At 43.5% G+C, this 11,332-nt stretch overlaps 1 protein-coding gene across 1 annotated transcript; it reads right to left on the bottom strand.

Annotated features, from left to right (window-relative positions):
• Nucleotides 1–3,887: 3,887 nt before the first annotated feature.
• On the bottom strand, nt 3,888–10,632 carry Selenok (selenoprotein K). Its single transcript, XM_012514846.2, has 4 exons — nt 10,547–10,632; nt 6,411–6,501; nt 4,940–5,023; nt 3,888–3,978 (listed from the first exon to the last, which is right to left on the bottom strand). Exons 1-4 carry the CDS (start codon nt 10,563–10,565, stop codon nt 3,888–3,890), a joined length of 285 nt encoding a protein of 94 aa, XP_012370300.2. The 5' UTR covers nt 10,566–10,632.
• Between the last annotated feature and the right edge of the window lie 700 nt (nt 10,633–11,332).

The raw sequence follows: 11,332 nt of genomic DNA, 5'->3' as shown, positions 1-11,332 counted from the left end.
ATCCAGGAGGATTCTGGGAAAGGCGGAGGGGCGGGGCTGCGGCTGCGTGGGCTGCGCCCTAAGAGTGAGTTGTGATTCCTATTGACTGCAGAGGGCCAGGGAGGCAATAAGCGGGGCGTTTGGAGCACTTTCCGTGGGCTGGACCATGACTGGCACCTGGTTTCCTACTCACAGGTGTGATTCCTACAACACCCTCTCAAACTGACCTCCGGTTTCCAGTCTTGTCCCTCCTATAGGGTGTTTGTGCTTTTTGTTTTTTAAGACAGGGTCTCACCTATGTAGGTCGCATGGCGATTCTCCTGCCTCAGCCCCCGGAGTGCTGGGATTACAGGCCTGTGTGCTACACGCCCAGCTCTCCGATGCAGATAAATTTGTTTTAAAATACTACAAAGTAAAGATCGTCAATACATATATCCAGCACCCCACTTGATAACAGTTTCAATGTTATCCCAAACAAAAAATCAAATGTCACACCCATGGTTTAAACTCACAATGTCTCTTACTTTCTTCCTCACTTGGACAAAATACCCAACACCCACAATTTAAGGGAGGAGAGGTTTATGTTGCCTTATGTTGTAGGAACTTCAGTCCTTGCATGTTCCATGGCTTGGCAGAAGGGCGTTGGCCTCGCAGCAGGAGGCAGAGGGAAGGCAGGGAGCAGGAAGGAAGATGCACCCCCAGGGGGACCCCCCCCACACTTCCCACAAGACGCTATCTTCTAATAGCAAATCAGCTATAGGTCCCCACCATCCAATCCCTTGTCAAAAGTCCCATCTCTGAGGGCATGAGGCTTTGGGGGTGGGGAGGACATCCAGATACATAAACCATGTTTCCTTTGGCCCAGGGGACAGCACCTGCACCAGCTTTCTTCAAGGCCTTGCTCCAATCTGCTTCCTGCTGTGTTTTTTCCACCTCAAATCATGCTTCCATTTTCTTAGCGCTCCCAGCCACACTCAAGTTTCTTTCAAGACCTATGAAGCTAATTTCTTTTTCTCAGACATACCAAGCCCTCCCCCAGGTTGTTCCTCTTGCTGTTCTTTTTTCATGCTGCTCTTCCCTCAGCGGGCTATTTCCTTTGAAGCATGGAGCGTTAGGTTGTAATCTTGCCTGTAAACTGCCTCCCGACTACTGCTGTTACCTTCAGAGCATAGTAGGTACCCAAATAAAACTTCAAATTAATTTTTGCTGAGCAGAGGGCTCTTTGAGAAAGGAACACCTATTTTACAAATGAAAAAACTGGGGGAAAAAACCTGGGATAAAATGATTTGTCTTGGATTATCAACAATTCCGTAGCAGACTAGATTTGAACACAAGCTACTTTAAGATGTTTAAATGTGTAAAAATGTCAGAACTTGGGCTAGGGAAATAGCTCTGTGGGATAAGTGCCTGCCTGGCAAACGCACCAACCAGGTTCAATCCCTGGTACAGCATGCTGTGCCAGCCCCGCCCCCAGTCACGCTGAGCCTGCCATCAAGACCAGGCATGGTGGCACTCCCCTGTAATTCCAGCACTGGGGAGGCTGAGGCAGGAGGATCACCATGGACGAGTCCAAGCTGTGTAGCAAAACCCTGTACCAAATAAAATAATAAAGTCAGAACCCAGTGGCCAATAAACTCTTTACTCTGCCACTACATCCCTCTTTCCTGATAAACATGAATTTCTAGCTATATCCAAACACTTAATTTCAAAGTTTGTTACATACTGAAGAATTACCTGTATTTTTTCCCTATAAATATTTCAGTTCCTATTACATGTTGTTACTGCTCAATGCTTGAGGTAAAATTAAAATTCCTAGTCTCATACAGCTCCCCACTCCAGTGAAAACTGTTGACATTAACAGCATTCAAATGAAATTGAAAACCAATAGGGACAGACTGGGGATATAGCTCAGCAGCAGGGTCGGTCTAGCAAGCAAGAGGCCCCAAGTTCGATTCCTCCCCACGCCCACAAATTGTATTTGTCAGGACAGTGATACTGCATGTGATGGATCTGAAATTCTAGATTCTTGTGTACAGCAACCAAGAATTGCAAGTGTACACCTGATGGTAAAAGAAAAAGCTTACACATTGATTGGAATTAAAGGGAAAGTGTACTTGGGGTATGCAGGGTCACACCACTAGAAACAAAAAGGTAGCTCACATGGGAACATGGTGCTGGGACAGCAAGGGAACAGGAAGAGGGAAGATAAAAATCAGGTTTTTGGATTTAAAGTGTGTGCGCCCTACCCTGCATGCTTCTCATTGGATGCCCCTAGATAGATTGACAGGGTGCTGAGTTACCTGAGGCATCTAGTAGGAAAGACCGAGGGAGGTACCTGTACTACTTCATTTTTATTAGTCACTTGGAGGCCACTGGGACACTGTACCTGACACAATTTAAAGGACGATCCCCGCCCCCAACTAAGCTCCACCTCCTACAAGCACTTGAGTTCAGTCCAATGATGCAGTTACCTTCTAACAGGTCCACCTCTGAACACAAGAGACTTTTGCAGAGATATTTTGGATCTAAAACATAATTAAGCACTGTTTAATGGATTTAGCGTATCTTAATTATGAAGTTCAGTTTTCTTCCTTTTTTTGTCTTTTTGAGTCAGGGTCTCACTTTACAGCTTAGGCTGGCCTTGAATTCATGAGTTTCTTGCCTCAGCCTCCTGAGCTCTGGGGTTACAGGTGTGCGCCACCACACCCCACCTGAAGCCGTTTTCTTTAGCTATGGCTTTATAAATACTGTTAATTATATTTGATAGCAAATCAGTCCCAATATATTGAATATTCATGAGATAAACATACTGAAAACATGGTAATGCATGCCTGTAATCCCAGCACTCTGGGAGGCCGAGGCAAAAGGATCACAAGTTCAAGTCCAGCCTGGACAACTTGGCAACACAGAAGATCCTGCCTCAAAATGAAAAGAAAAAGGGTTAGAGAGGCAAAGGCCCTGGACCACAATAAATGCATTAATCCAAGAGCGCATATATATGCATACTACTGAAATACAGCAATTTATTTATAAATGAGAACAAATCAACAGTGAGCAGCGCCTCAGAAATTGAAAAAAGGGAACACTAACAGTACTAAATACACAGCCTTTTATTTCTTTTCTTGAGGTTCAGAATTGAGTTTCTGTGATTTAATTATACAAAGATGAAAGGTCAGTAGGCAACCTAAAAATATTTATTAAAATTATATCAATACTTAATAAACTATACAAAAAAGACAATGAGACAAAGATATGTATTTATAGAACTGCGCATCAGTCAAGCCAGCTCCCTGCAGAGAGAATTCCTGGCATGACCTCATTCATCTGTGACAGCACAGAGCAGTTCCTGGGGAGACGCACACATCCATCTACTCGTCCAGCGCGGCCCGACCTCCACTTCCGGATGGCTTCCTTCTCCTATGAATGTGTACGTCCAGTTGTCTGCTTCTTAAAAGCAGACATTTACCTAAAAGAAAAGGTTATCATGAGTTACTAAATGGAACCTGTTGGAAAAGTCTAACACATTATATGGTTTTTTTTTTATTTGTGTGTGTGTGTGTGTGTGTGTGTGTGTGGCCAGCTCAGCCGACCAGGGGGCGGGCTGGCTGGCATGTGGGGCTGGGGGATTGAACCGCAGTCCCCGTGTTTTGCTAAACTTGTTCTAAGTAGGTGCTTTAGACCACTGAGCCATCTCACCAGCCCCTAACACATTATATGTTATAAAACTTTTCTAAAACAGTATTTTAATGAAATCAAAGAATTTTTCGAAGATAAAGATATCAATTATTTTTCCAAATAATACTGTGTATAGTAATAACAAACTGTTTGGCAGTTACTGTTTTTTCCCAAAGAAAAATTACTAAGGAAGGATTATCAAAATAAAATCTTATAAAACTGTAGCTTTTACATTACCTTCCTCATCCACCACCCATTGGCGGGGGACTGGGACCATGAAGATGATTGATTCTACCCATTCTTCGGGGAGGGTTTCCTGGCGGCCTAATAAAAGATAAAATATCCACTGTTTGTTTTGAGACAGGGCCTCACCTTGCAAGTCAGGCTGCCTGCTGCAAGCTTCCTGCCTCAGCCTCTGAAGTGCTAGGATTACAGGCACGCGCCATGCCCGGCTTTAGCATCCACGGCTTGGTAGAAAACACCTCCGCGCATTTTCTTTTAACCACTCAGTAACTACATAATCCCAAGGATATTCTTTAGGAACTACCACTGAGATCAGGAGTCACACATTTAAGCACATGAGGAAGACGAGTCAAACGACCACAGCACCTCCCAAGAGTGCCAAGAGGAACAGCAAGTCCTGCTACTTCCCGCCTCGTGGGCACACAAGCCTAGCCCAGTGCTACTTGACTTTCTCGATCTGCTGAGGTTTTTAGCAAGAACTAGAAATTCAGACTGTAAAATGAAATCTCCAGATTTTTTTTTTTTTTTAATGTGTTTGGTACTAGGTCTTACCATGCAACTCGGACTCATAACGATCCTCTTGTTTCCAGCCTCCCCAGCGCTGGGTATAAATTATAGGCTTGGACCACCACGCCTGGTCTTGGTGGCCAGTTCAGAGTGCCAAGGGGCAGGGCCAGCACAGGACCTGTGCTGCATGTGGTGCCAGGAATGAAACCCCTGTCCCTGCACTTGCCTAAGCAGGTGCTTAGTCCGCTGAGCTAGCTTCTGGACTGAAATCTCCAGATTTTAATGTTCACTATCTGTTTTTATCCTTTAATTTAGGCTTTTCCCATTGGATATTCAATGTCGATTTAGTATTTCCAGATTAACTTTCATCCAATCAGAGGTTATTTTGCTTTTAATTTACAGTAACATTCATTTTGTGAAGTGGGATTTAAATTGCTCATTTTCAAAAGCCTAAATCTACCTATCTATCTAAATACCAAATGGAATTTGCTACGCAAAGGGGTAAACAACTGTTATTAAAAAAGAAAAGAAATACCCTCTTCCATCATCGTATCTGGAATCAGATGAGTTTCTGTAGCCTCTTCCTTTCTTTACATCTTGCTGAAGTAGAGTTTTGAAACTGAAACAAGGAACAGAAACAGGGATCAAGAGGGATCACTCTTGCCAATATTATAAAAGCATACTTCCATGGTCTTAACTGGACATGCAGCTTCCTCACCTACATGAAAAGGTGATTAAACCCAGTAGTTCCAAATCCACTTTTGCACATCCGGCTGGATGACTACCTGTTTTAAGCATCTGTCTCAGCCCGTTCCTTCTACTCCTTTTCTGTTGATCATTCTCCTAGACAGAATATCAAAGCAGAGTCATCCTGGCCTTCCTTCTTCCACTCACAATCCACTGGGAGGGTCCAGAGTCTGTTTGTAGTACCCCAGGCCCCTTCCTCCTGCACTGCCCCTGCCTCCAGCCTACCTAACCTTGCCTTACAGAGTGAGGGGCTGAGGCTGTTATAACGGAGAAATGGGGCTTCTGGGAATCCAGTGAAATGGCATTTTGTTTGTGGAAAAGAATAGCCAAAATTTGTAAAACAATGTAGTTTTGTGCTTAACTTAGGACCCTCTCTTGTCCTCTGTGGTATTCTCTTTTTTTGGAGTGGGGCATCAAATTCAGGACCTTGTACTTGTCAGGCAAGGGGTTTACACCACTGAGCTATCTCCCGCCCCCTTCTTTTTCCCCCAAGCTATATTTTTTCTTTCTTTTTTTGGGTATTGAGGATCGAACTCAGGACCCTGCACTTGTCAGGCAGGGGCTTATGCCACTGAGCTATATAGCCTAGCCCCCTCCCCTTTCCCCCTGCTATATTTTTCTTTGGAAGCATCTCATTTATTTTACATTCTATTCCTTTTAATTTATGCTGTACATGGCTATAACGTTCAACTTTCTAAACAACACCTACAAGCAAATAGAGATCACAGCTCGATATGCCATGTGCGGCGCCACCCTTCACACGGCTTCCTCCATGTGGAGTCACTGCCTCTGACAGCCACTCTTCTTCACGACATGATGGCCCTACTGACGCCACAGTCAGTGAAGGACCGTCTCCCATTTCTTTGCTTCCCTTTGAGTAAAACTTGCCAGTAGTTAATTTTTATAAAATAGCATATAAAAAGCCAAAAATATATGTAATGCACAATTACTTGAAGTTATGCAAAAGTTTAAAATTTTTGGTCTGTGCATCATGTCTAACTCTTCACTCCAAAGTCAGCTACTTAGTTAAAACAGGGTCAAGTTTAGCAACCCAACTATTTATATTCACAATTATGAAGAGGTTTGGTGGTAGCAGCTGTATCATTAAGCAAATATTAATTTCTCTTTGTAAAGCAATTTTTAAAATTAAAATTAATTGCTTCAGGAAAGCTAAGTTTGTGTACCTGGAAATCTCCATATAATATACCTAGGGTACTTCAGTCAAAACACCAGGCAATTAAGAGCACTACTATACTTACAACAAAACCACGAACTCGGCTATTCCCCAGAAGAAATCTGTTATTAATGATAGTCTCCAAGGGGACTGACTCCGACTGTCCAACACTTGTCCTATAAAGAATAAAGAAACCAGTGAGTGTTACAGAGCCCGAACCCAAGCCTGGTGTGGTGACGCACACCTGTAATCCCAGCACTCAGGAAGCTGAGGCAGGAGGACTGCTGAGTTTGAGGCCAGCATGGGTTACATAGTGCAAATTTACTTAAAAAAAAAAAAAAAAGAAAGAAAAGAAAAAAAAAAAAAAAGAAACCAAACAAATCCCTAAGGGAAGAGGGATTATGTTTAATTAATTAGGTAACAATGATAAACTCAGCCACTATTCTGAATAGTCAACATGAGAAGCTAGCCCTTCAATATGACAAATGCCAAAAACTACAATACTCAAGTCTTGTGGGTGATTTCATTCTAGCCAAGAGTTTTTCTTCCTTTTTTATTGGTAAAATGCATTTAATCAAACATTTTAGTGGTAAAATCTATAGAACATAAAAGTTCAGATTTTATCAATTTTTAGGTAGTTGTGTGGCATAAAGTCCGCCCACACTTCCACTTGCGCCACGCTCACCACCGTCCACCTCTGAAACCTTCCCTTCCCGACCCGTAACTTTATACCCGTTAAACCCTGACGCTATCACCCACTGCCTGAGCCCTGGGCAACAAGAGTCTATTTCTTTTTTTTTTTAATATTTATTTATTTAGTGTGTGGCCAGTTCAGCCCACCAGGGGGCGGGGCTGGCTGGCATGTGGTGCTGGGGATTGAACCCATCCCTGTGCTTTTGCTTAGCTTGTTCTAAGTAGGTGCTTTAGACCACTGAGCCATCTCACCAGCCCAAGAGTCTATTTCTTGACTATGAACTTAACTACCATAGAAACCTTATGAGAAGTACCTTTATTGAATTATTGTATAACAAGACATAAAAATGGCACACACATGTGAAAACCAAGAACTAGAAAGTGAGAGACGGAACAGACAATTCTGGCTACCGGCTGCTAATCGTTACCAAATTTCAGACACAGTCAAGGTTACCAACAACAAAATGTCTGTCTTTTGGGCCTACCTTACTTAACTGTCAAAAAAAGACTGAACAATACTTTATTGTATGTATATACATTTTGTCCAAGGACAGAAGATCACAGGTTGCTTACTGTGAATGTACTGGTTGATACACTGTGTCAACTTGAGAAGTTTAGAAGTTTAATTAAGTGACTCAGCTGAGAGCCAGGATGGTTAAATTTGTAAACATCCTTATCTTATGCAAGAGGAGGGCATGGACATGGTGTGAGTGCTGCACCCCCAGCACAGGGTGTAAGGAGGGGAGAGAGGCTGGCTAGAGGCCACAGCTGCTGCCCCTCCCTTTGCTCTGCTGTTTTCTGCTGCCATGAACTGCTGCTCTCTGCTGTGCCTCTCTGCCTGGGAGCCAGCTGAGCATAGACCGAAACCTCCAGAAACTGTGAACTAAATAGACCTTTCCTTCCTTAAATCTGGGTGTCAGGTATTTCGTCTTAGCAACAAGAGAAAAGTAACTGAGACAGTGAATCACGCTACTATGAACATGGGCATACCATTATCGGTTTATACACTACAATGTGTAGGCTGGGCAGATATAAAGGAATGTTTAATCACTTCCATTTTCCTAAATGGTTCACATTCAGCAGGTTCCTCTTGCCTTGCATAGTCTATTGTCTATCTACAATCACAAGTCTTTAGGAAGAGTTATTGTGATCAAATCTCTATAAAGCAATGAGTCTCCAGGTTCTGAAGGGTGTTTGGCTTCTCCTTCTTTGAAATGACCACTCTTGTCTAGTGCAGGATGCTCTTAACAATAGCTTTACCCCAAGAAAAACTGGACTTAATAATATAAGGAGGACTTTTTTTTTTTTCCCCAAACCACTTTAAAATAACAGCAACTATTAGATGAAAAGTTAGTTTCGGCCATGCAAATCAAGAGGTCAGAAAATTTTGAGAAGAACAGCTGTTCACCACCTGCCTCACCTCTACATTATCCCCAGGGTTTTATTTGCACCCCTCCTTTACCAGGGTTTACGTTTCCTCTCCTAAACCTTTCAGGCTGGTCCGGTTTGGATCTAAGCTCTCACTGAGGTGGCAAGAAAGGCTGGAGTCAATGAGCAGGTGTGGGCTCGGTCCTGCTTCTCATTAGCTGTGCTTTGTTGGCAGATGGGATATTTCCCTTCCCCGAGAAAACGTATTCCAAGGCTAGCCATGCTATGGAATTCTGAAAAGCATGAAAAGTCATCTGAGGAATATTTTGTTGGTTCCAAAGTACAGTACTGGTAAATGCAGTCCTTCTAAGAAGATCAACCTAATGATCTAATCTGAACTCATAAATTTTGAGTGTAAAGAAACTTTTATCAGTCTGTCCATGATCTTATCTTGCTGTTTATATTTTCCCTCCTGAAGAGCAGAGGGAGAAAAGCTTTCTGAAGACAGAACCCTTTGTCTCTCCAGAACCCCAGAAGAAAAGCTCAAAGGAAGTTACATTTCTCAACAACAGAAATGAGAAAGTCTAACAAGAGTATTTAAGTGTATGGAAAAGGACAATGCTAATACATTAAGGCACTCAACAAATAGAAGGAATTATCTGATAATGGATAAACGGATACTACTAACATTAATCACAAATTTTAATTTTATTTAATTACTTTTTTGAGACAAGGTCTTGCTACGCAGTTCAGACTGGCTTTGAACTCACAGCAATCCTCTTGCCTCAGCCTCCTGAATGCTGGGATTACAGGCATGTGTCACCAGGCCAACTAATCACAAAGAATATAGAACAAACTGAAATCTGCAAGAGTTCACAAGTGCAAAGGTCCACATGACATCCTGATGCCTTCTTTTACTGTCCACTACCCTACTTACTTCAAAAAATTTTAAGTGGGTAACACGAACATTTGGAAAGAAGAAAAAGCACAGGGTAAACAGACAGATCTGACTATTTTAATTCTTTCTAGATGAATCTCTAGATAAAAACAGATGATTCAAACAGAACCAACGCCTTCTTCCAAGTACCCAAGAACTCGCCAAAACTGGAGCAAGGAATTTCACTGGAGTCAAACGGGGGAGCAGATGGTTCTGACGCTGACCTGAACCAGTTATGCTGTCTTCCTCCAAGTCATTTTCTCTGGAACGTCATGGAACCCTCTTGCTTATTTTTATATTCCGGTAATAATTTACAACTTCCTGAGCTTCGTAAAATTTAGGCAAAACGCTGTGTATATATGACTAGATACAAGCTCGTGTGCGTGTGTGTGTGTGGGGGGTCCTCCTATCCTGCTTTTATCTAATTATCAACTTTGGTCCCATCAGTTGTTTACTTTTTATTTTATTTTATTTTTTTTTTTACTCGTAATTTTATTTTATTTTTTTTACTCGCAGAACAGAAAGAGCTTCGAATCTAAACTCAGCCATGAAACTATCTTTGTGATCAAGGGCAAGTAATTTTATCAGTGCTTGTTTCCCAAATCAGGTAACAATTATTACCTGACCAGGTCTGTTAGATTAATAAGCATACAACACTAACAGTCCCCGAGGCAAAAGCGCTAGAAGCCGGGATCACTATTGTAGACCTTCTGGTGAAGAACCCCAATGTGAGGAAGCGCCACTTTCTCAAATCCACAATGAGAGGCTAGCTGTAGCTGACCATGGGGCCGCACGCACATAATCCCAGCACTTGGGAGACTGAGGCAGCCGTGAGTTCGAGGCCAGTCCGAACGACGTAAACAGTGTTCAAGGCTAGCACACACTACAAAGTGAGAGCCTGCCAAAACACACACACACACACACACACACACACACACACACAAAACCCCCCAAAAACCAGAAAAACAAAATACAGAAGCTAGCTGTATCGGAGAAAAGCCTCTGGGCTCGCAAATCTCAGCGTGGGGCGGGGAGGACACCAGCAAGACGCTCAGCAAAGGGTCCTCCACCCAAGACCGCCCTGATCCAATCAGCTAATGCGCCCACGCTGGGCCTCTACACGACTGGGCACGAAAGTCCTGGACCCAGCTAATGTGGAAGGAAGAAATCCCAGGGTCTAGCTTTCTAAGTCAACAGCCATCCCCACAGCAACACCAACTCACCATTCGAGATGTAAACCATCTTCCCTCCCTCCTGGCTTTGCAGTAACAGAGATGCCAGGTCCCGGTAGATTCCCGGATCTCCCTTCGGTCCCGCCCCTTAAACGCTGCAGCCCAGGATTGGATAACTGTGACGAGAGAAAGGAGGTGGGAAGAATTCATTGGCTGCTGGGAAGACACGCCCCCTGGCAGTTTTTGTGCGTCACACTAGCAACTTCCGGTGATGTAGCAGCTGTGCGGCGGGCGCGGGGCCGTGTCGCCTGGCGTTTTTCTGCTAGCGCACCGTTTCCGGAATTGCCTCAGGTTTATGTACTCCGCTAATGGGAGAAGCCGCTTGTTAGTGTGCAAGCGCTGGGTGGGGTAGGCAAAGCCGCCGAGTGGGAAGTGGATTGAAGAACTTTGGCAGGAATAAAGTCTACAAGACTTTCCTGACGTGTTGATGCTTGAGGGTGTGGCGGCCGCGGTTAAGAACCCAGTTGTCACGCCTTCCGGAATACACGGCCAGGCCCTCCTAGATGTAGGCATTCACTTTCATCTCTGTTCTGTTCGCTAGGTGCGGTGTTTTTTTTGTTTTTTTTTTTTTTTTATCATCTTCCGTGAAGCTTTAGTGAAAAGATAATCCCGGCTGTAGTTTAATCCTTTTCTCCGTTTCTTGGTGGCTACTTCTTGGTAACAGATGGATGAGAAGACAGGCTTGGGCATTCGCTGTGAGCCGCATTCCTTGCTGCTCCCGCGCCCCTGGGTTCTTTCTGTTGCTTAAACATAGCGATTTCGTTCCTGTCTCAAGGT

Source organism: Octodon degus, unplaced genomic scaffold, assembly GCF_000260255.1.
Source record: "Octodon degus isolate 3935 unplaced genomic scaffold, OctDeg1.0 scaffold00043, whole genome shotgun sequence".
Lineage (NCBI taxonomy): Eukaryota > Metazoa > Chordata > Mammalia > Rodentia > Octodontidae > Octodon > Octodon degus.
The sequence above is the reverse complement of the archived record's forward strand: the minus strand, read 5'-3'. Positions and strand labels throughout refer to the sequence as shown.